Source organism: Chinchilla lanigera, unplaced genomic scaffold, assembly GCF_000276665.1.
Source record: "Chinchilla lanigera isolate Chin_1 unplaced genomic scaffold, ChiLan1.0 scaffold00031, whole genome shotgun sequence".
NCBI lineage: Eukaryota > Metazoa > Chordata > Mammalia > Rodentia > Chinchillidae > Chinchilla > Chinchilla lanigera.
The window spans coordinates 10,131,943-10,155,310 of NW_004955432.1; the positions used below are offsets into that span (position 1 = coordinate 10,131,943).

General features: G+C 37.0%; 1 protein-coding gene across 2 annotated transcripts in view; it reads left to right on the forward strand.

The window, feature by feature from the left end:
• The first annotated feature begins 2,337 nt into the window (after window positions 1-2,337).
• Vps50 (VPS50 EARP/GARPII complex subunit) overlaps window positions 2,338-23,368 on the forward strand; it is a 110,111-nt gene continuing 89,080 nt past the window's right edge. Inside the window, exons 1-5 of one of the 2 annotated variants that reach the window (XM_005388036.2) lie at window positions 2,338-2,482; window positions 8,593-8,661; window positions 20,228-20,350; window positions 21,415-21,486; window positions 22,944-22,997. In XM_005388036.2, coding sequence (XP_005388093.1) covers window positions 2,450-2,482; window positions 8,593-8,661; window positions 20,228-20,350; window positions 21,415-21,486; window positions 22,944-22,997 — 351 coding nt within the window. In that variant the 5' untranslated portion in view covers window positions 2,338-2,449. The remainder of the gene's footprint in view (window positions 2,483-8,592; window positions 8,662-20,227; window positions 20,351-21,414; window positions 21,487-22,943; window positions 22,998-23,368) is intronic. The other variant, XM_013516067.1, reaches the window with a different exon arrangement.

The window sequence follows — 23,368 nt, forward strand, 5'->3', positions numbered from 1 at the left end:
CCAACAATTCCAAAGCAAATAGTAACAGTAGCATACTCTTTAAGTGAATCTGAATAGTCAGGTTGGAGAACTCTTGAAATTAGATTACCTCTAAGGTGTGATTTTCAACTGAACTTGAGATCACAACTATATCTTACTAAAGTGCTTAATACAGTATAGTGTTCCCTTGTGCCTCCAAATTAACAAATGTTTATTGAATCAGGTTTTATTTTATATGCTAATATGGTTGGCAGCTTCTGTTTCTTCTGATGCTTTCAGGATCTTCTAATGTTGAACATTTTCACACACCAAAAACAGTCTAACAATTTAGATCAGAAATCTAGGCAACTACTTTGAAGATAACAATAAGCAATGTACTAACGATTGTTACTCTCCTTTTATACTGTTTTGAAATTTTGTATCATTATTTTTAGTTTTTTTCTCTTTAAAAAGATTAGATCAGATAAAGAATGAACTAGAGTTGCCCTAAAGTGATTGGAATTTTTTGGGTACTGGTGGTGGTGGTGCTGGAGATTGAACCTAAAGGCACTCTGCCACTGAGATACATTCCCATCTTTTAAATTTTATTTTATTTAGAAACAGGGTCTTCTTAAGTCACCCAGGTGGGAGTTGAACTTGAGATCGCTTTTATCTCCATTTCTCAAATGTTGGGGACCAGTTCTTTTTTGGGGGGGTACTTAGGCTGGAACCCAGGGATGCTCTACCACTGAGGTACATCCTCAATCATTTATTTATTTATAATTTTGAGATAGGGTCTTGCTAAGTTAAACTGCCCAGGAGAGGATGGAATTTGTGATCCTCCTGCTTCAGTCTCCCATATTCTGGGATTACAGGTATGTGTCAACGTGCCTTGCTGGAATTTTTAAAAGAGGTTAGAAATAACAGAATAATGGATGTATGTAGGTAAATGCTTTATTTCAAAAAGAATTACCAAGTGCAGTGATAGTGACAGTAGTATGTTTAAGGTGGTTCTGTTGGAGTAGAGAACTGGGCAGAATTATGACTCATATAATGGCACAGCCCTTTACAATTTATAAATTGTATTCACTTTCATTGTCTCATTTATCCTTACAAAACCCTGTCAAATATTACAACTTCTTTTGTAAAAATTAATAAAAAATCTTTGAGAGATCAAATAGAATTTGAGACTTGAAAACCCCCTTATATTAATGTTTCCCAAACTTTAGTCATGTGTAAACCACATTTATTATTCATACCCCCTTTGACTACCACCTTTACTATTGTTTACCTAATATTTTTCATGAGATTAAGGTGATTTAACATTTTTTATTTATCCTAAGTAGCATTTTTGAAATCACGTCTGAGTCACATTTTTTCTAATAAGCATTCAAATAAATGCAAATTAAAAATGTCATTGGTGTCATGCTTTAGGACGCTTCAGTACAACCCATAAAGCCCTTAAAGCATCTTAACAATCAGTTCTTCTGTTTTTGCTTGCTCATTTGCGGTAATCTTAGGCAAGTTCCTCAATTTCTCCATACCTGTTTCATTATTTTAAAAATGGAGATAATAGTAATAACCTCATAGGATGCTAGTGTAGATAAATAAGATGATGACGTGAAGTTATTAGTAGAGTTCCTCTCACGCAGCAAACTTTCAATAATATTCACAACTACTGTTCTCTCTGGACATACATTTTTCTGATATTCTCATAATTTTGAAATCTTTTTAAAACAGAGTCCTCAAAGACTTCTCTATCATTTCCATAATTTAACTAAACTGTTAAAGTTGAAAGGAGGACTTCAAAGTGACGTGTGTACACATAATTATTGCCATGTTTTACCTCTCAATTTGCCTTCGGAGTTTTAGGAAGGAACCTCACAGGTGGAGGTCAATCAAAATCCTTTGGTTTTAGGCCTTTTGCAGAGATTCCAGGAACAAAGAGAGAAGAGGTTTAACCTTGGCCAGCTGCCTCTTAGGCAACTTGGACCCCGCCTTTCCTCAGGTCAAACCCTCAGACACCTGGAGAGTGCCAACTTTTCAGGTCGCCTCGTGGAAAATGCCTTTTCCTGAGGTCGTCCACTTTTGTGTCACTCTCAAGTTCTGCAGCCCCGCCCCGCTTAGACCACGCCAGTTTGGTTTTGACCTCTTCAGTATTTGTGGATTAACTCAAGGCTTGGTTACTTAGTACTGTGGCTTCCGCCCCACGGAAGGAGAGCTTTCAGTAACATTTGAAGGGTTAATCGAAATGCTCGCCGCTTTGCTTGCTGGGAAATGTAGTTCTTGGGCTGCCTTCCTCTCTCATTGTTGCCGCCTGTGGACGAAGGAAGACTACAGCTCCCAGGATGCTGAGGGAAATGCAGGCTGACCCGGTTAGCGGCTTCACGTGACCACTCACTATGGCTGCCCTGTGTTAGGGCCAGTTGTGTAGTGGTTCGGTGTGATTTGTTAGCTCCCTGCGGTAGTGTAATCTCCTCACGATTCCGACATGCAAAAAATCAAATCTCTCATGACCCGACAGGTAAGTCCTGGTGCTTGAAGCAAAGGCTTTTTTTTCATCGAGGCTGGGAGAGAAGCCGAGATGTTTTTTCCTTGGGCGGCTGTGCGCGGAGACCTAAGTAATAGGTGGTGGCGGGTGTCAGGGGCCCCTGGTAGCTGCGGTGCACCCTGGTAAACTCATCTGAGATGTCTTAGTGGAATCCCTGATCTGGTGGGTAGCGCCGTCCTAGAGACATTCCTTCAGACAAGGTCAATGAGGGAGTCAGATTATCTTTGTCACCTCTTTTTCCTTTTTGCCAGCTTTCCAGGACCGCCCAAGCTGTCTCTCAGGGTCCCCCGCGTCCTGGCAGACTGTCGTTTGTGAGGGGGTGGCCTGGGAAGAGAGATGGGGTCTGTACAATAAAGATAACCTGAAGAGAATGGGAAAAAAATTTAAAAAGCGGATGATGTGAGGACACAATTTGCAACGTTGTGATTTGGGCAAATTTCCAAACCTTGTAGCTTTGTTTCGGGATGTGAAAATGAGAATAATAATTACATTTTGTACACCTTATCTTACAATTCTGTTAGAAATGCTACTTTTAAAAAAATTGTTGTCATAGCAAAACAATGGTCTCTTTGGCCAGAACAATAATTCTTTAATAAGAACGAAACATAATTTAGATTAGAATCTTAAATCATTGTGGTTTTGAGAAGTTGGGAGAGTGTGGACGAAAATCCCTTAGTGAAAGGTTCAGTGGTATTTTTTTTTTGTTGTTGTTTAAAAAAGAACACATTCCAAATTAAACTTTTGTTTGTTTGAGAATTCAAAATTGTAGACATCTGGACAGGTTAAGTGATTTCTGATGGACCATATACAAATGATCTCTGCATGATTATTTTGATTTTGTCAATTATATTGTTAATGTCATGAAAATACAATTAAAATCCTGTACAATAAAAAGATTAAAGTGGTAGTAACATTTAGCAATCTTTCATATTTTTTTTGAGTATTGGTGCAGTGTTTCATATTACTTCTTACTTGAGAATGAATTTCGATCCTGCTTCATCCTGCAGTAGCTGTGTGGCTTTGGGCCTAACCTTTCTAAGCATCTTATTGAATGTGAATTGAATTGAATCTGTGTTTAATTGGAATGGAAAAATCTGAACAATGTGTACAAACAGCTGAAATCACATTATATAAAAAGTGAATTAAAATTAGTTTTACACAAATTTTTCAAGGCATCCTAATTATATATATTTTTATGGCTTGACTTTAACATGGTTGGTTACATTACATTAACAATGTATGGTATGTTGAGTTAATATAGAGAGGTATGAAATTAAGGGTTTTGTTTTTGGCGTTTTGGCTGTCCTCGGATCTTTGCTTGCAAAACAGTGAGAGAGTGAGAGGGTGAGAGGGCTTTGTTAGCTCTAGTTAGATGAAATCTGTTATTCATCTTCTTCATTTGCTTGGCCTGTGTGCTTTCAATTCATTCAAGAAGTTGAATGGAGCTCTGTGTGTCAGGCACTGTTCTAAGTTTGGGGGACACAGCAGTGAACAAAATAGACAAATGCTAAGGCTGATGTGGTGATAAATACTTTAGAGGAAAAGAAGGTAGGGAGTCCTGGGAATTGTTGGCACTTTGGATCCATTTGTAACTTTAGATAAGGTTGTCATGGACCTCACTGAGAAGATAATAAAAAAGACTGGAAGGAGGTGAGGAAGGGAACCGTGTGGCTGTCAATGGAAGAAAAAGCAAATGCAGAGGCCCTGAGGCAGGAGCATATTTGAGAAACAACAAGGGACCAATGTAGGTGGAGTACAGTGGGTGAGAGGGAAATTAGTAGGGGATGAGGGAAGGAAGCAGGATTATGTAGAACCTTATAGGTTATAACAAGGCCATGGATTTTATCCTGAGTTGAATGGCACGCAGAGGAGTCCTATGTAATCTGACTTAAAGGGAGATGTACTCTGTCCTAAAATTTTAAAAAGACCATTCTTACCTATGTTTTAAGAATAGATTGAAGGAGGGAAAAAAGAAAAAAAGGGAGGCCAACAAGAAATGTGCTACAGTAGTTTCAGAGAAAAAGGGCGTAGGCCTTATCCAGGATGCGAGTGGTAGAAATTGAGGAGAGGCTGGATTGTGGAGATACCATAAATGTAGAGGTAGCAGGAGTCCTGATGGATTGGACTTGGGCTAGGAGGAAAAGAGAAGCATAGATAAGTCCAAATGGGGTGGCCTCTATAATGGGGAGAATGAAATTGCTGAGTACTGGCATGAGGGTTTGCCTCTATATTCTGGATAAAACTGAGAGAGGAGCACACTGAGGGAAGATAGTTTTTAGAATTATTAATTCAAAAGCCTATTAGATATTTCAGGCTTTATTCAGGAGAAATAAAGTAGGTAGTTAGCCTAATAGTCTGAAGTTTTTGAGAAAAATTCAGGGTACAGATGAAACGTGAGGAATTATAAGCATGGTGATAGCAAAGAAAAAGTTATGATCAACAGAGTAGGTATGTGAAGGGTCCAAGGTTGGAGCTTGAGAATTCAGCATTAAAAGATAAGGGAGAAGAGGTGACTTCTTTGAAGATGAATAAGAAGTAACATCCAGTAAGGTAAGAGTAATAAAAGGAAGTGGGCAGTGCTCCCTGCCTCCCAGATTACAACTAGCATTTAGCAGAACCTCTGTGAGTAATTATTGAATAAATGTTGGATAGAGGGAATTATTGAATTATTAATTATTGAATAAATGTTGGATAGAGGAAACAAACGACCAAGAGTGTGTCTTAGAAGCCACGCAGAGAATTTAAAAGGAGGAGTGACTAGTAGCATTAAAAGTTGCAGATGGACCAGGTAAGGCGAGAGTGAAAATGAGCTTGTGGGACTGAGCAGATTGTGGATTGGTGGAGACTTGCCAATAGCACTTTCCTTTCAATGGGGAGAGGGGCTGATTGGGGGGTTCAAGGGAATACAGGGAGAGAAATCGGAGACTGATTTTAAACAGTCATGAGTTTTGCTGAAAAAAAAAAGAAACAAACCATAGCAGATGCTCGTTTTGATCTGGTAGGGCATAAATTGCTGGTCTTGTAAATAGAAAATGAGGATTCATGTAGCTAGTACACTGAAGTAGCTTGGAGTGTTAATCTGACTAAGAGCAAAGAGAGAAAATGCAGACATAATTCCTACCTATACTGAATTTTGTATACAATTAACCTGGTGATAGTATCAAAATAAAAATGAAATACTAAAGAAAAACATGGATAATAACTAAAGTGAAAATTTCAGTTCAATAAAGGCAGAATTCTACAGTTATAACCATGATTTTGTGATGTAGAGAGGCAAATATAAAATGACTTCACATTTGTGAGGAGGTACTAATAAAACTATGAATTAAAGAGATGAAATTCTATAATCCTGAAGTACATTTGGGTGGCAGGTGTGCTTCAAGATACTTACGTTATTCTTCTTAATTCCTATTTTGAAAAAAAAAAAAACAAAACAAAACATTTCTCTGTGCCCGTAATAACTTTAAGGATAGTGGGTAATGCATAAAGAATGCTTGCAGGGGCTGGGGATTTAGCTCAGCGGCAAAAGCGCCTGCCTGGCAAGCGCAAGGTCGTGAGTTCGGTTCCCGGTACCGGAGAAAAAACCAAAAAAACAAACAAACAAAAAAAACATAAAGAATGCTTGCAATGTAGCAGGTTTTCAGCTCCTCAGATAATTCACCTTTTTTTCCTGATAACAACCAAAGAGTTATCACCTTAAGTAGGATGTAGTGCCCAGGTAGGATAAGTAAGTTGTTCACAACCACAGTGAGAGAGTCAGGATGCAGAGCCGGGTGGTCTGCTGCGAAGCCCATAGCCGGGATCTCTGCGCTTTACTGCTCCTGCCGTGTGCACCATTTCTAGTTTTTATTGGTGCTGTCCATTTGTCAGACATGGCCGTGTACTCATATTGAGGAGTTGTGTGCGGTGACTAATTTGGAGGTAAAACCTTTTGCTAATATTGGTACAGGTCACATTTACATTTCAGGTATTGATTGCTTTACTGAATAGCTCTAGAGAAAGAGAAAATTAGACATGTTGTCTTCCTGCAAGGATTTCTGTTAGTTATGCAGATCGTAATTTAAGAAGTATTTGTTTAAGAAACACAGCTGTTCAACTTTTAAAAGGATGTTTTAGGGACGGTCATGGCTTTGGATCGAATTGTAAAGCGTTACTTTCCAGTGTGTGTATGTGTATACGCATGTGCATGTGCGTCTGCACACTGTACTGCGTATATCATGGACATGGGCGTTCAGCTACCTAACCCAGCCTGACTTCTTACCAGTTTGATATTGTGAATAGATGCTTCATGCTTCATGCTGACTCTTGGCAGGAAGTAAAGACACGGAAGATCAAGCAGTTCAAGGCTAGTAAGAGATGCTGCTCCCCACCCCCATCGTAAGGCATGTTAGGTTGCAGCTTCCTGGAAACTTCATTCTGCAGTCAGTTGTGTGTTCTCATGTGCTACTCAGCGGTGAACGCTGGAGCCTGACCTAGGACATTTACCCAATAACTTACTCATTTCTTTGATGTTTATTCTGTTCCCGAAACATTGCTAACCACTGGGCAATACAGACAAATAACACTAGGTCTCTTCCTTCCCGTGGGTCTTAAGATGTGCAAGATAAAGAGTACTTAGAATTTAAAACTTCACTCTTTTGGCTGAGTTAATTGTCTTGGAAAATGTCTAGCTGTGTTTCCAAAATGTAAGTGATCATATGAGTCAGCTAGGTGCCAGTGAAAATGAAAATTCCCAATCCTAGCCCAGAAATACCTAATACAAGGTCTGTGTTAGGCCCTAAGGATGGTTAAAAAGTTTTCTGAGTGATGCTGATAAAGGTGATCCTTGGCCTGTACTGAGAAATAATGTGTTGCTTGAAGCATAGGGGTCAGGAAGACTTTGTAGAGGAGACAACCCTAAAGGTGATGTATTGATTTTTTATTTATTTGTGTGTGGGGAGGGGGTGGGGGGGGGAAGGAGGTGAGACAGCATGAGAAGTGGAGGTGGGTGGGTTAGATATTCTAGGAGTAATGGAAGACTTAGGGATGGGACAGTATTTGGCATAAAAATTTGTAGATCTGGAGCAGGGGATATAGCTCAGTTGCATAAGCGCCTGCCTGGCAAGCACAAGGTCCTGGGTTCTGTTCCCGGTACCAAAAAACCCCCGAAAACCAAAAACAAACAAACAAGAGCTAAAAATTTGTAGATCTGACCGGTGGTATGTTATAATAAAGATACACACCTTTTTAACTTAAAGATAAGCAAGCACAGTTCTAAATCTCAAATAATCAATATAAACATACCATATATTTTGGTTACTAAGGACTGCAAAGGTCCAATACAGGACACCTAAAGGACAATTCGACTGGATCAGAAATCTCTCCTCATATTAATGTACTAATTTTGTCTAAAGACTAATATTACCATTTTGAATAGTTTATTTTAAAAACACACCCACAAGGTCTTCAAAGTCCTTCAGCCTATGTCTGTACAAGGTACCCTAAAGCCAAAAAAGAACAAGTAGAAAACAGTGATGTGTAGGATTTAAATCTTAATTTAGGCAGCATAAATTAATGCATTAGTGACAAATAATCAAGGAAAATGAAAGGATTGTATATGTATTAAGAAGATTGCATTAATGAAAACTTTTTGGTTACTTCAGTTGGTTAGTATATTATATTTGTGAATTGGAATGCTATTGCTTAGACCCTTTTTCTGGTGAATTTGCTAATGATTAATAGTTAAGTACTCTTCTATTATAGAATATGTTTTGTAATATAATCTAAGTTTCCTTTCTTTTGACTGTTTTTAACTGAGAGTTAAGTTATACATCCACCAACAGTTGTGATGGTGCCGTGTTAAAATACTAAAAGTTCATTCTTAGTTGATTGTATATTAGTACTGTATGTATTAAGTCATGATTGCTTTTAGAATATATATTTTCTATATTTTGAAGCAGGGACATTTCTATTTTTAAAATGGTCATTTCTGTTTCATTAGGTATATTTTATCCTCTAAAAGTTCTTCAGCACAGTTTAAATTCTCTTTACCTAAGCGCTTCTATTACTTTAGTGATCTTAAAATATCCTCTTATTTTTTTCAGGGTCTGAAAAGCCCTCCGGAGAGCCTCAGTGATTTTGGTGCTCTTGAGAATCTCCGGGTCCCTGGAAAGGTATTGACCTATGAGTGCGAGTGTGACTTCTCACTTTCTTAAGGAAATCTTATTTTTTTGCAATAATCATTGATTCACAGAAGCTCTTCTTTCCCACAAGCAAATGGTTGCAGTGATAAGCTGTGTAAATGTTTGTTATATGGCAGGTGTAGGGCTTGTTTTTTACTTTATTACTCGTTAGAATGCAGCATGGTTCATTATAGTAAGGCAGACACTGTAAAAACTGGTAAATTTAGAGTTTATTATATCACTTTCTTAGCCTGAAAGCTTATATATGTATGTGTTAATTTATACATATTTAACTTAGTGATTGATCTGCTGTAAATTGGAGAAATAGGCAAAGTAATTTGCTATGAGGTTTTTTTTTTTTTTTTTTTTTTTTTTTGGTTTTTCTCCGGTACCGGGAACTGAACTCACAACCTTGCACTTGCCAGGCAGGCGCTTTTGCCGCTGAGCTAAATCCCCAGCCCTGGTATGAGTTTTTATTCTGTAACATTCTGTGCCAGAAATTATAGTTCATTGTATGTTAGGGGTGGAGATTTCTGAATAAGCAGCTAAAACATAATTTGTAATAAATTGTGTATATTTCAAATTTTAATCCCTGATGCCTCTGTGAATTTGTCAGTTTACAAGTTGCGTATATGTTTCCTGGAAGCTAGCGGGCTTTCTCCGGAATTACTAACGATTGTTAAATCCCTGATGCCTCTCTCGAGGGTTGTCATTCTGAGCTGCTGATGTGAATAATGGCTCTACCACAGATAAAAACTGGCACTTCTGAGTATCTCTTCTTAGGGTTGTAAATTTGAGGATCATATCTGAAAGTACTCCTTGTTTGGTGCGCCTGGTATCTTAGCACATGCGGCCGTTTTGTCTTGCTCAGCAGTCTAAGGCTTCTCCCTGTCCTGTAGTACCAGCTGCTTAGTAGGATGATTTCCCATTTCCGTGAGGCGCCTCCCCCTCAAAGTGAATTTTGAAATTATTTGTAGGCCTTTTTGTTAGGTCAGACCCAAACTTACTGTTTAAATACAGTAAAATTGTATTCTAGCCAATCTTTTTGCATGAAATGGTTCAGACAAAAATGTAGACATCTTTGAATAGTAGTTTTATGTAATGTTATTAGAGATTATTGGATATGAATCAATTGGAAAATACAGGATAACCACATACCCTAAACAGATCTCTTTATTTGACTTATGCAAAACCATTATCATGCATTGTGAACATACCTTGAATTAGATTACATTGTGTTTCAGAAGCAATATCAAATGGATGAGTGAGCGGATTTAAAGATACACGAATGTATGTAGAAGAACTTTCTGTTGTCTTGATACTGTTCCACCAGTTAGCTGTAGGCAGTGGACTTTTGATGATCTCACTGCAGTCTCCTTATGATCTCCCTACCCTCAACCCCATCAGTGACCAGTGCTGTATCCCTTCTGAGATAACTGGCCCTAGGTAGAGTCCTGGATCACATTGTCAGCAAGCGAAAAACAGTGCAGGCAAAGAGTAAGCCTTTGGTACATGCTGGTAAGCTAAGTTACTTAGATTACACAATAGCGGATAATGAAATGCCTGATACCATTACGTCAGCTATGTGCAGCCTCACTCTACGAGAGCCTCAGGGCCTTCTCCTGCCTCTTCACTTTCAACACTGCAAGGGCTAAAGGGTGAGCAGCGCTGCTGCCTTCTCTCTGGATGGTTCTGGAAACCCGAGACTTGCTCAGGCCAGAGAACAGCGAGACTGTGGTCTGCAGAGTGTCTGCTGTCAGTGGTGTTTGCAGTCTGTACTGAGACTGACAGTAAAGCGGATTCATGTTCAGATGTTTCCTTTGCAATGTGTCTTGGAATAACTTCAGTGCTGAGTATGTTTTTCACAACTTAATGTGACCTTATGTTTAGATCATATACGTGTAATTTAAGTGTTTTTGTATAACGGTTATCACTTTTATTTGCACTTTTACATATATATCTATATATCTATCTATATATATATATCATATCATGATCATGTTTGATCTCTTTGGTCCCTTTGACCCCCCTCCCTGCCCTGTCTTTCCCATCTCCAAAATGCTTGCCTCCTGTTTCCTGTGATCTCTCCTTTATTATAAAACTACTATTACATAAAACTACTACATAAAACATACTGCATTACATAAAACTACTATTCAAAGATGTCTACATTTTCTCTCATAGAAGAGAAACCATGTGATATTTCACTTTCTGTGTCTGACTTATTTCACTTAACATTACAGTCTCAAGATCCATTTGCTTTCCTGAAAATGACATGATTTCATTCATCTTCATGGCTGAATAATATTTCATTGTGTGTGTGTGTGTGTGTGTGTGTGTGTGTGAGTGTGTGAGTGAGACATTGTGACATTTTCTTCATCCATTCTTCTGTTGATGGACATCTAGGCTGCTTCCAGAATCTTAGCCTTTGTGAACTGTGCTGCTATAAACATGGGTATGCAGGTATCATTATAGTATGGTGTCTTTAACTCTTTTTGAGGACTGTACCCAGGAGAGGTAGCTGAGTCAAATGAAATTTCCTTTTTTAGTTTATGTTTGAGGAATCACCACACTGATTTTCATAGCTGTTATCCTAGTTTACATTCCTACCAACAGTGTAGAAGGGTTTCTTTATTTTTTTAAGACAGAGTCTCACTGTGTAGCCCAGGCTGGCGTTGTACTTGTGACAGTCCACCTGCCTCAGCCTCCTGAGTGGTGGGATTACAGTTATGCACCACCATATCCAGTGAAAAATTTCAGTTTTACTGACAATTTCTGTGGGAAAAAAGTAGAATGACCTAAAATTTCATTCGTGGTAGCTAAGAATTAAATTTCATATTAATGGAATTTTTGTACAGAGGTAAGAGTATAAGAAAGGAGATAGTATTTACTAAATACCTTTTTTTTTTTTGTACTGGTAATCGAACTCAGGGCCTTGTGCTTGCCAGGAAGGTACTGTGCCGCTCAGCTATCTCCCCGACCCTAAATCTCTTAATTCATTTAGATGTCAGTTTTCACGTCACTGATGGTAAGGATGATAAAGAATTGTGACCAATATTCATTCTGACATACAATCATAGTAGCCACAAATTTGTAGTTAACTTATTGGGACTATGTTTGAGAATAATTGTTTAAACCTGATGAAAAAATAAAACTATCAGTATCTAGGACCTTATAAATCTGTCTGTATTTGTAATAAACACCTTTTGTAGTGCTTTTGTAATGGAATTAGATATTAGAACCTGAACAAAGTACTGATATTAATATTATTTTAGGGATTTTTATTGAAGCACTGCCTTGCCATAGTAGTATTTAAAGGTAAAGTTTGGGCTTTTTTTTTTTTTTTTTCCTGGCCTTGATTTAACAACTCACAAATACAAACAGGATTCAACTGTGTTTATTTCATGATTGGTTTATGGATACTTTTTTCATAAAAGAAAAATACAGGGTGATGGGACAAAACAAATACCTGTTGCAGTCAGAATTTGATAGTGCATGGTCTACGTAGAAAGAAGGAGGTTTTGATTTGTTTGTGTATTTGAGTGGTTAGGGCAAAGTCTCACTGTGTAATCCAGGCTAGCCTTGAACTTGCAATCCTCCTGCCTCAGCTTCCTGAGTACTAGGATACAGGCATGCGCCACCGTGCCTGACTTATTTTTATTTTATATTGTATTAATATTTTACCCAAATATTTACTGGGTACCTATCTTCTCTATAATGTTTCTGTCATACTGTATAACATTCTGGGTATTTGTGCAGAATATTTTCTACAGTTTAACGCACTTCTGTGAAAGAAGATAAATGGACTTGATTTGACTTATCATCGGCGAAAAGAAGCCTAAAATCACACACTGAGTAGAGAGTTCAGTTTGCAGAGATTATTAAGGTGTGTGGAATCAGGCAAGAGACCTACTTGACTTGGACATTCAGCTCATGGAAGGGAGGTTCATTTAAGTTGCTTTATATCTCACTTTCCTTGTCTATGAAAAAATGTGGCTGGACTGGTGGTAATTTAGAGCCCTTTCCACTCTGATATTTTATACTTTCTATATTGTACTGTTTGAAAGAGAAGTAATAAGTAAGAAATGTACATTCTTTAAAAAAGAATGTACAGAGCAATTTTTAAGAAAATGTGTGCATTACTAATTGTATTGGATGGGTGTATACATCCTCAAAGTTAGCATTGAGGCCTATACTTGGAGTTTGTTAACTTCAGTGATTGGGACAGTAACTTTCACTTTAGGACTGTGTATCATTTAGGGTGGGTCATCTTCTGCAGGTGCTATCATGGGAGACACTAATCAGGAATTTGTAAAATTAGAGTTTTTGTTGGATAGTTAAGGCTAACAATATTTATCTGTGTAATTTAACCATTCCTGAAATTCTTTCTTTTTCTTTCTTTTTTTTTTTTGTTTTTTTGAGACAAGGTCTTGCTATGTAGTTCAGGCTGACCTTGAACTCACAAAGATCCTCCTGTCTCATCCTCCTGAGAACCGGGATGACAGACCTGCACCACCACGCCCGACTTTAAAATTGTTTTTTATACTGTCGAGTACCCTGAAATTCTTAGCCCTCTTTCAGAGCAAATCCAGTCCACATGACAAACATCGAGGGAGCCAGGCAGTTAAATATTTATTGAAAGTACAAGAGGTATGGGACTCTCTCTACCTCAGCTTGAGGGAGGGAGGCAGCCCTGAACAGTTGGGGAGCAGCAGAATCGGTGCTGGTTAAGAATGTGAGATGTGGAACGATTTGACGAACATTTTAAAAGGGACATTTGTCAGATGTGGAAGATGAAGAGTCTGAAAAACACTAGCGTGAAGTGCTGTGATGTCTTTTCTCTAGTGTTGGTCTCTGAATGGCCGGGCACGTGACAGGTAGCTTAAGGTGGTTCAACAAAGTTGAGAAATGATTTTAAAGCTAGCTTTATAAAGAATTTGATATCTCTAGACTTCTTTTCATACTACCTAATTTAGGAAAACGCTTGTGAAAAATATAACTAAGTCCAAAACTTAGGTTGATATTTTTAACTATAGAATAAAATAAATCAAAATATGTGGTAAAGTATCAAGTATGAAATTCATGCTATGTAATTGTCATTTTGTAATATTTCATTCATATCAACTCAGTAAATTTCTGTGAATAGAGTTTTGTTATGTTATTCATGGTGTATGTTTTTTTGTCTAGAAAATGATAAAATACATTTTAAACTCATAAATACGGTGTAAGTCTGGATTAAAATAATGCTGCACAATATCTTTTTAAAAAAATTCCTGCCATTTTGCTGTAGCCTCTTTTTGGATTGCAACCTCAGCAGTCTTCCACTAGATGGCACTGAAAGCCCAAAGGAAAACGGGATCTGATTTAATAGCTGTTTTATTCAAACACACATGAAACTGACGATCCGGCTACCTTTGATGGATTGTTATTGTTGTTCAAGTGGGATTTTAAGAAAGTGTGTCATTTCCCCACATAATCAGACATCTGATAATTCATTATAAACTTACGTGGTGCATAGTTTTAGGGTATCTGTGATCTGGAAATAAGTTTTGGATTCTGTTTCATTTGGAAACATCAAATTATTTCCGTTTAGTGATTTACGACTTTAATAATACTGATTAAATATTGAAAATTTTATTTCTTTCTTTGTTTTAGCCCTGTGTAAATATGGCTAAACATTTTCTCCTTTCAGTTAGATCTCAAACTTGATGCTAACTTAGCAAGAGTAGGGCTTCTGTTTTAGAATTTGTTACAAAAGAATAGCTTTTTTTGGTTTGATTGATGAAAAAATACCAACAGTACAATGGACAAAAACCAAATTTATGCTTTACAGGAGGAAAATTTAGCTGGGTATTGTGGTGCATATCTGTAATTCCAGCACTCTAGGAGGATGAGGCAGGAAGATTACAAGTTCTAGCTCAGCCTAGGCAATTTAATGACTTAATAAGAACATACATATTTTTAGAAAAGGATGGAGGGGATATAGGACAGCACAAAGGCCCTGCTTCAATCCCCAGTACCAGAAAAAAATTCCTTGTATCTTCCACTGCGTGCGTGTGCACTCTGTCGAGTGTGCTCACACACACACACACACACACACACACACACTCACTCAGACTCACTCACACACTCACTTAGACATACACAATGGGTTTTGCCATTCAGGTATGTAATATAAACTCTGATCTAATCTGATAATCTACGTATAGAAGAGGGAGTTAGGGTTTTAGTATTTTGTCTGCAAATGTTTTTTGTGTAGTTTTGAAACCAGACCTGTGATCAGTGAAGATTTTATGTTCATCTCTTTGAATAACAACCTAGCATTGAGGATTACAAGTTTCTAACCCATGCTGTTGTGCATTTGAAAAGTGGATAAAATTACCTTTCAAATTATAACAGTGAATTTAATAGTGGTGAGGAGAACCTGTTAAACTGTTGTAAGTAAATTTTCACATATATAAATGTATATAGAATTGAAAGTTGTAAATTTGGGGTGGGATTTTTCAATTAGGGTGGATTTTGGATAATTTGGAAGCAGTGGTTAAATTCAAAATTTGTAGTCTCTATTTTCTTTCCTAAAGTCCATACGTTCCCTGAAGAGGTGGACCCTTAAGTGGAAATTGCTGTGTAAGGTTATAGTGTAGTTTCTTAGAAACCATAAGTATTCTGGAAATTTTTTTGCAATACTGTACATTTGAGGGAGTAAATTCCTTTACAGACCTAACTCAGTAGTTCCCACAAAATCACTTGTTTTTGTGTTGAGCGGAAAAATGTCTTGGCTAAATTAAAGATGTTGACTTAAATTTCTGTTAAGATTATTTTTCTTCATTTTTTTTATAAAATTACATTATACTGTGCATTTTATGTGTATATTCAGGTAGTTTTATCTCAGAGATAATAAAAATAGAAAAATAGTCCGTATATTGTTACATGTTGCCTTGTAGTTTGTTGTAACTTCTGGAAAAATAGCCTGTGAAACATTGAATAAATTCTTTGTTTAGCATTGTTCAAAATAATTTGCTTTATTAGGTTAAGAAAATATTGAACTTTATTTTGATATAGCCTCTGATACATTGATATGTATAAAGATAGTGTATTTTTAAAGATTTTTTAAAAAAACTTTATTTTAAAGAGAAAAAAAGCAAAAAAAAAGCATAGGCAAAAACAAAACAATAAAAAACCATAAAAATGATTTCAAAACAAGGTGCTAGGAAATTAACAATGGTTGTTATACTACATATTGTTATCTTTGAAGTAGTTGCTCAGTTTACCAGGTATGGGTAGGCAGGATTCTAAAGGAAAATGTAGTTCTAATATATATGGAGGATTTAAAGGCTATGTGTTATATATAAATATGTATGTGTATAAAATTTTTAAAACGTCTCTGGGTGCCTTTGATTGTCTCCTGGTGTGTGTGCACATATTCCCCGAGGCATCTTTCTGCCCTGGAGGAGACGCCCTTTATTGTTTGAAGCTGTTGTGTTCTTTCCTGTTACACTGTTTTGTTTTCTATTCGCAACCCTCTCCCTGCAGTTTCCTCAGTTGGAAGTTCTGCCTGACCCTCTGTTCTCTAGACTATGCCTCTTCCTAGATGTGAACTCGCACTGCTGTTCCCCTCGCCTCCGCTCCTACCTCCTGCGTTCTGCTGTGCATTGTTGCTGTCATTGGTTCCTCTCACTTTAGCAGCATTTGAGCGAAGAGCGGAGTTTCACTTGTCTCTGCTCCTGGATGACCTAGTCTGGGAAATCTGTATACATTAGGTCTAAACATTGTTTGTTAAATGCAGTTATATTGACTGGGAGAGGAAAGGTAATAGAAATGTGAAAGTAGGCAGGTTAGCTGCTAGTGATATTCGAGAGAGATTTGACTTGTTTATTTTGTCTTTTGTGCTTTTTTTTCCCTTTGCTGTTAAATTCATTACTTTGTAGTTTTGTTCCAGCTTTCATTTCTGGGGTGACGTTGATGTACATTTTCTTTATTTTAGTTTAGTTGATTACTGTTGGCAGATAAGGTAGAGCACATTTGGTAGTCTGTTGATAAATTATTGATAAATTATTCTTGGATTTTCAGATTTTACAGGGCACTGATATCACCATTAAAGTTAATGCATATTTAGTTACTGGGTGATGCAAAATGTATTATAAAAATCCTCTTAAGTGTTTTATTAATAACAATACTTTGTAAATTGGAAACATTTTATTCCAAACTTAAATACTGCAACATTTTTTCTTATTACATAGATTTTAATATGGTATAGGAATTTTATTTGGTATTCTTTTACCCATTGTTTCCTTTAAAATTGTTTTTATAAGACATCTTTTGTTCATTTTGTTTACATGAAATTTGGCCTCACAGGTACTAGTTTGCTGCCTTGTTTCTGTTTTGGGTAAAAAACATTACATTTTTGTACATCTCCAATCCAAGGGGAGCATTTTATATAACAGCAAAAATTATGGAGTCATTGTAATAAGAATATACAGTGTAGCTGAGTCTACTTTTAGTGTATATGCATCATATATTTCCAAATCCTTTAATATTTGTTATTTCTAGTTAGAAGAGAGACATCCAGTATTAAGAGTTTGTGGAAATTTTTGACTATCAAAACCAGAGCCTGTTGTCTTTTTTTAAATATAATTGACTGATACATCGATTTTAGTTTGATCAGTGATCGCTGTCTAACGTGCCTTGCACCACAGAGCAGAGTGGTGGAGAATAAAGCGCAATCTCGGTTCTCAGGAACTGTGTGATCTGATGGAGCGGCAGGCCTAACGGCGACGAAACATTCAGCGAATGATTTAGTGGAAGCAGCTCTACAGACTACAAGTGCGGTGGAACTGAGAAATACATAGCGATTTTGATTCTCTTCAGAATGAGTTCATCTAAATGAATGTAGATGTGTGTGTCACAGGCTGAAAGGAGAGCGCTTTACTGGGATCCAGTGTTGTACGAGGGCGTTTGATTTGGGTCGAATTCTACATTGTGTGCTACATTTCTTTTCCTGCCTTCCTGGGTTTTCTTCCTCGCCCTCAAGTAGGTTTCCGTGTTGAGCGCTTCATGCCATTTCTTCGGAATTGTATGGATTTGTCTGCTGTCTGTGATATTAGTTGCTTAGTTCTCTGGGAAGGAACAGTGTGTGACCTTTTATATACAAACACAAATTGTACTCTTTCTAGATTCATCACATTTTGAAATGTACACAGGAAAGATTTTTTAAAATGAAATCATGTTTTCCTTTTGGTGTTCTTAATAACTTTTGATATTTGTGGAGGGAGGTGTGCGTGTGGCAGGGAGAGGGAGAGAGAGACACTTCCATAGGTAAAAGACAACCCCCCCCCCCATACGAAGAAACTAAGTAACATTTCCAAGGTTGACAGCAGAGTTGCAGCTAAATCCCAAGTGTCTTTCCTTCAGTGTAATTAGGCTCTGTGTAGAGAGCCTCGGTGTGGTGTTCCGTGTGGATGGCGTTTATACATGTAAGATGAAAACAATCATTGTAGTCTATTTGGATTTTTGGCTTGGCTACATACCTGACACTTTTCACTTTTACCAATATTTGTAATGTTTTGGAATGGTATCAACTGCCATTTATTTTCCTGTGATGCTGCAGCATTCCTAGGGAGGTGGCATTGCCATCTCCTCAGTGGAACCTTATTCCTGTTCTCAGCTTGCAGCTTTGACGATGATAGTTCAAGTGCCTATGGACTTTTACGGGGGGAGTTTGTCAGGGATTTCTGACCACCTCTACTCTTTCACGTCTCGCTGCCATTTCAGATGTTCAGTGGGTCTGTGAAGCTTGCTTTTTAATAAGCTCTTCCCTTCAGTGGGACTCTTCCCTTCAGTGGTGTGGATTTAACCCTAGTCCATCTCTGGCACCACTGTCCAGGGTGCTAACGGATTAATGCGTAGTAGCTAAAGCCTCCCAGGAGTGTGGCTTCCACTTGGTTTTTCTGCTGTATTCGTAGTATCTGCTTACATGCTGAATCAGTGATGGCCATTTCTTCCCTTTTTGTGAGTGTATTTTATAAATTGAGTTTGATTTACAGGTCTTTTTATGAGACTTGGCCTTCTCTTTTTGAAATTTATGGGAATTTAAAAATTACTCTCATTTTTTATGTGTGTGTAGGATTAGGGATTGAACCAGGGCCTCACTTGTGCTAGGCAAGTGCTTAACCACCGAGCTATAACCCTCGCTCCCACTGAAACTTTAAACAGTAAGCTATTTAGAGTTTCTGGTTTCTGGTTCTAATAGTTTCTCTTGGCTTTAACTTATAATAGATACTTTTAGTTAATAATTTTATCAATATGTATTCTAAAAGTTAATAATTTATCTGTAGTTAATAATTTTATCAATATGTACTCTAAAAGATATTCCAGCCAGCTTTCTTTTATTATAAATGAAAAATATACTTTGAAACAAAGTAATAAAAATATTTCTATTTGAAAATAATGTCCTTTAACTGACTAGATAAATTTTGTGTATTAGTAATAATTCACTAAGATTTTAGTTGTGTTAGTTTAATGATTATAAAATAATTTAAAATAATCATTTCTTTTTGTATTCTTAAATGTGAGTTTAAATTAAATGGAATGGTTACATTATTATGTGTTTATAATGTTTTAAGTAACTAGGATGGTGGGGAATGGGTGGATTATTGAAATTTCCTGATGAACTGTTGGTTTATTCAGTTATGCAGTAAAATTGTGTAAGATAAGGTTGTTAACATCAGGGTCAGGATTTGTGAGTCAAGCGCTTTTGTTACATAAATCTATGCATGGAAACCCCTTTTGTATTACTAGGAGTAAGCATTATTTTCATATACAGAGCTTGGGGTTCGCGAGCAGATCATGAATTGCAGTGTTGGTGTTCTGTAGGGAAATCTTTTAGGACTACGGCACTAAGCTTGTGCACCTTTCTTGGAGCTAGTGTTTCTTTAGCTATACGCTGAGATTTTTTGTTAGCCTTGGCTGTCTGCTGCTTATAACTCCAGTACCCAAAAGTCCCTGAGGTGGTGTTTCCTCGTTCTCTGTGGTGGAATAGAGTTTAGAATGTTGTGAAGATGATAAAATGTGTATGTGTGTGATATGTATGTAGGAGAGGTATTGGGTTTTTTTTTTTTTTTTGGTACTGGGAATCGAACTCGGGACCTTGCACTTGCTAGGCAGGTTTTTTTTTTTTTGCTTTTTGTTAAACATTTAAATTCTTTCAACTTTATTGACATACAAGGATGTGAGAATAAAATCTTTAAAGTGGCTAGATTTTTCTTTAGTTGATGAGCAATTATTAGTATTTGGCTATTTCCTAGTCTTCCACAAACTTTTCCGGTCTCTAGTTAGTTTGTGTGTTAGGTCAGATGGGTTCTCAGAAGATCGGTAGCTGCTAATGACAGATGCTCATTTGTTTCTATATGGATAGATTTTTTGGGGGTACCAAGAATCAAACTGAGGACCTTGTACTTGCCAGGCAGGCACTGTGCCACTGAGCTATATCCCGGACCCACGCAGGTGGAATTTTAACAGCTACTAGTGTTGTAATTGTAACTTTTATTTTTTCTTAAAGGAGGAATTCAGGGAACTTCGAGAACAGCCAAGTGATCCTCAAGCTGAGCAAGAGCTAATTAATAGTATTGAACAAGTATATTTTTCTGTGGACTCATTTGATATTGTTAAATATGAGCTGGAGGTAAAAGAAAACTTTCATTGAAACATATCTAAATGCTGTTTTGTTGAATGATTGAATAGTGAGATTTGAGTATTTTTCAGGGGCACTTAATATTTTGATAACCAGAGCAGGTTCATTGTGACTAAACGAACTCACAGCGTTGTTAAATGGCCAAATTATAAAATTATAATTTTTTTTTTAAAGTACAACATCAGAATATTGGTCAGGAAAAGATTTCTGTGTTTTTGGTTTTCAGCTGTTATTCCAGTATGTTAGGATGTGGCTTCTCGCATGTTTTATATTTGTCTAAGTATGCTCCGACAAGCTCTGAGACTTCCAGTGATGAATGTGTATTATGATGAAAATCCACTGTGCAATCAGATTGGCATTTTAAATGTAGAAGAACTTCAGAAAGCCAGAATAGTAAAATTTTTAGACAGACTAAATGAAGCGTGCATACGTACTTTATATGGAGTACACACAGGTCAGTCAGTCTTTAACTCATGCGTTGTTATCAGTCGGTTCATGCGACTTGGAGTCTGTTTCCTGTATACACAATGTATGCATGTTTTGTTAGTTTCCCATCCTACCCTTTAAAAACCAATATAATCCAGATTGTATTCCAACAGCTGTCACTCATACCGTAGCCCTTAGTTACCATCCCTAATATTTCAGAGGGGCAATCTCTATTGAGTTCCTTGAGATAAATAGAAAAGTATCTGTGGCTGGTAGAATAGGGAATTAGAATTAGGAACTTACCCCCATCTCCTAGTACAGGGCAGGGAGACGTTGTCTTCCAGCCAGGGGCCGGGTGCGCCAATGGTAGTGGGGTTTCCCAGAGGTTGGAGTAGCGGCATCGGGATAGCGAGGCATGGTGATTGTTGAAACTAGATGTGTCAAAAGGGTGCGTAGGCTTTTGTGGCTGGAGTCTAGTGAGGGCACTGGAAGGACAGGAAAAAAGGAGGGTAAGAGGATGCGGTGGTGTTTTGTATGTATATATTGTAGCTCATGAGTCAGAGGTGTTCACGTAAATGAAAGTAAATTAAGCAATTAATTTTTTATTCTTTGATGATTTTTTTCTATAGAAGCTCCCACCTGTTCTCAATTTGCAAGAATTAGAGGAATACAGAGACAAACTGAAACAACAGCAAGCTGCAGTGAGTGAAAAACATTTCTTTCTGTCAAAACTGTACATTCAACACAACAGCCAGGTCTGATGTTTGTGATTTCATGATTTTAAGTAATTTTTGTTTTTTGGTTTTTTTTTGGTTTTTCTCCGGTACCGGGAACCAAACTCACGACCTTGCGCTTGCCAGGCAGGCGCTTTTGCCGCTGAGCTAAATCCCCAGCCCCAGATTTTAAGTAATTGATTAATGTCTAAACAAATCCTATTATTTGACTCAGGTGATACATTTATATGTTTGTACTGATTTTGATAGCAGGTTTGATACCAGTGCTGTTTTCCTCATGTTACTTTGGTAGATTTGCTTCTAGAGCTTGGAATTGTCTCTGGAACCCTAAATGTGATCAGAGAATTTAGAACTTGCTTTTTCATTAGTAAGTAGCTTTAGGCTCCTTGTACTGTGGGTGTGATTGCCACTTCCCTTCCCATAACAGTTTAGTGGAGCATTTTTTAATCTTGCACTAAAGGTCCTGACTTCTACTTGTGGTTCCTATTTGACTTCTTAGAGGAACTTTATTATCTTAAGCTATTATTAAACAGTCCTAGGGAATCTTTGGAACTCTTAAAGTGATACTGATGGCTAATTTTAATCTGTTTTCATTAACTGAAGTCTAAAAGCTGCTTCGAGTATGATTTTCTTAAACTTTAGTAGAATCATGTCTTTCTAGACAGAAACAATCAGTGTATCTAGAAAAAATTCACATAATTCAAAAGTGTTTGATGAGGATTAAGAAAGCATGAAATGCTGTTGTTAAGAAAGCTTAATGCTGTTGTTTCCTGTGATGCAGTGGTTTGTACTCGCTTGGCCAGTTGTGTTTCTTGAGCAAATACTTGGTACATTCCACATGCCATGCTACATGCTAGAGAGGGGATTTCTGCAGTGTGGTTGGCAAGGTCCCTACAAAGTGGAATAAGCCCCTCAGGTTCAAAATCCATATAGTTCTAACATGTGCACGTTAATATCATCCATGGAAGGACCAACAAAACCTTAGATATCTTTATAGCATTCTAAAAAATGTGTATTTCCAACTTTTTAAAAGTAAAAACCAAAGGACATGTTTAGTTTTTCCTTTCAGAGTTGTCTTCATAAACGAAGTTGATTAAAACTTTTCTTTTAGAAATCATGAACAGTGCCCTTACGGATGGCTACACTATTGTGCATATTTGTTAAATCACATGATATTCATCAACATAAATACTGACCATTTACTTAATTTCTCATAAGGTTTAGATGCCTTGTCATGTACTTATTATACTACTTATTTTATTAATTCATAGCCCAGGGAAATGTGTAGAATAATAACATGGCATTAACTGCTGTGGGAGTTATCATTAAGACCTATAGAATATTCTCACAAAAAATTTAAATATAAAATATACTAAGAAGTGTGAACTTTTGCTTTTACTTCCTTTGTTGGCATGTTTTTGTAGGTCTCTAAAAAAGTAGCAGATTTAATCCTTGAAAAACAGCCTGCTTATGTAAAGGTAGGATAATACTTACTATTTTCATAGTAATTTTAAAAATGACATGAGTGACATGCTAGAAACTGTTAAAATATTGTAATTAATTCTGTTTGTTTATAATTTGTTCATGTGTTGTGTGGGTTGTATGTTTCTCTTATTTGGGGCAATTTACCAAGCTAAAGAAGTGAAATAATTTTATATATCATTCTGATATGATTTTGTTTTTCAAACTTTACAAAAGATAGTGAAAACTGCTTCTATAAACTTTGTAAGAAAAAACATAAATCAGCAATCTGACAGTTCAGCTTAATGATAGTGTAACAGTCTGTCTTTTAAAATATGATAAAATTGGAACTGTGTAGCTGAATCTGTGTTTTCATCAGAAAATGAGA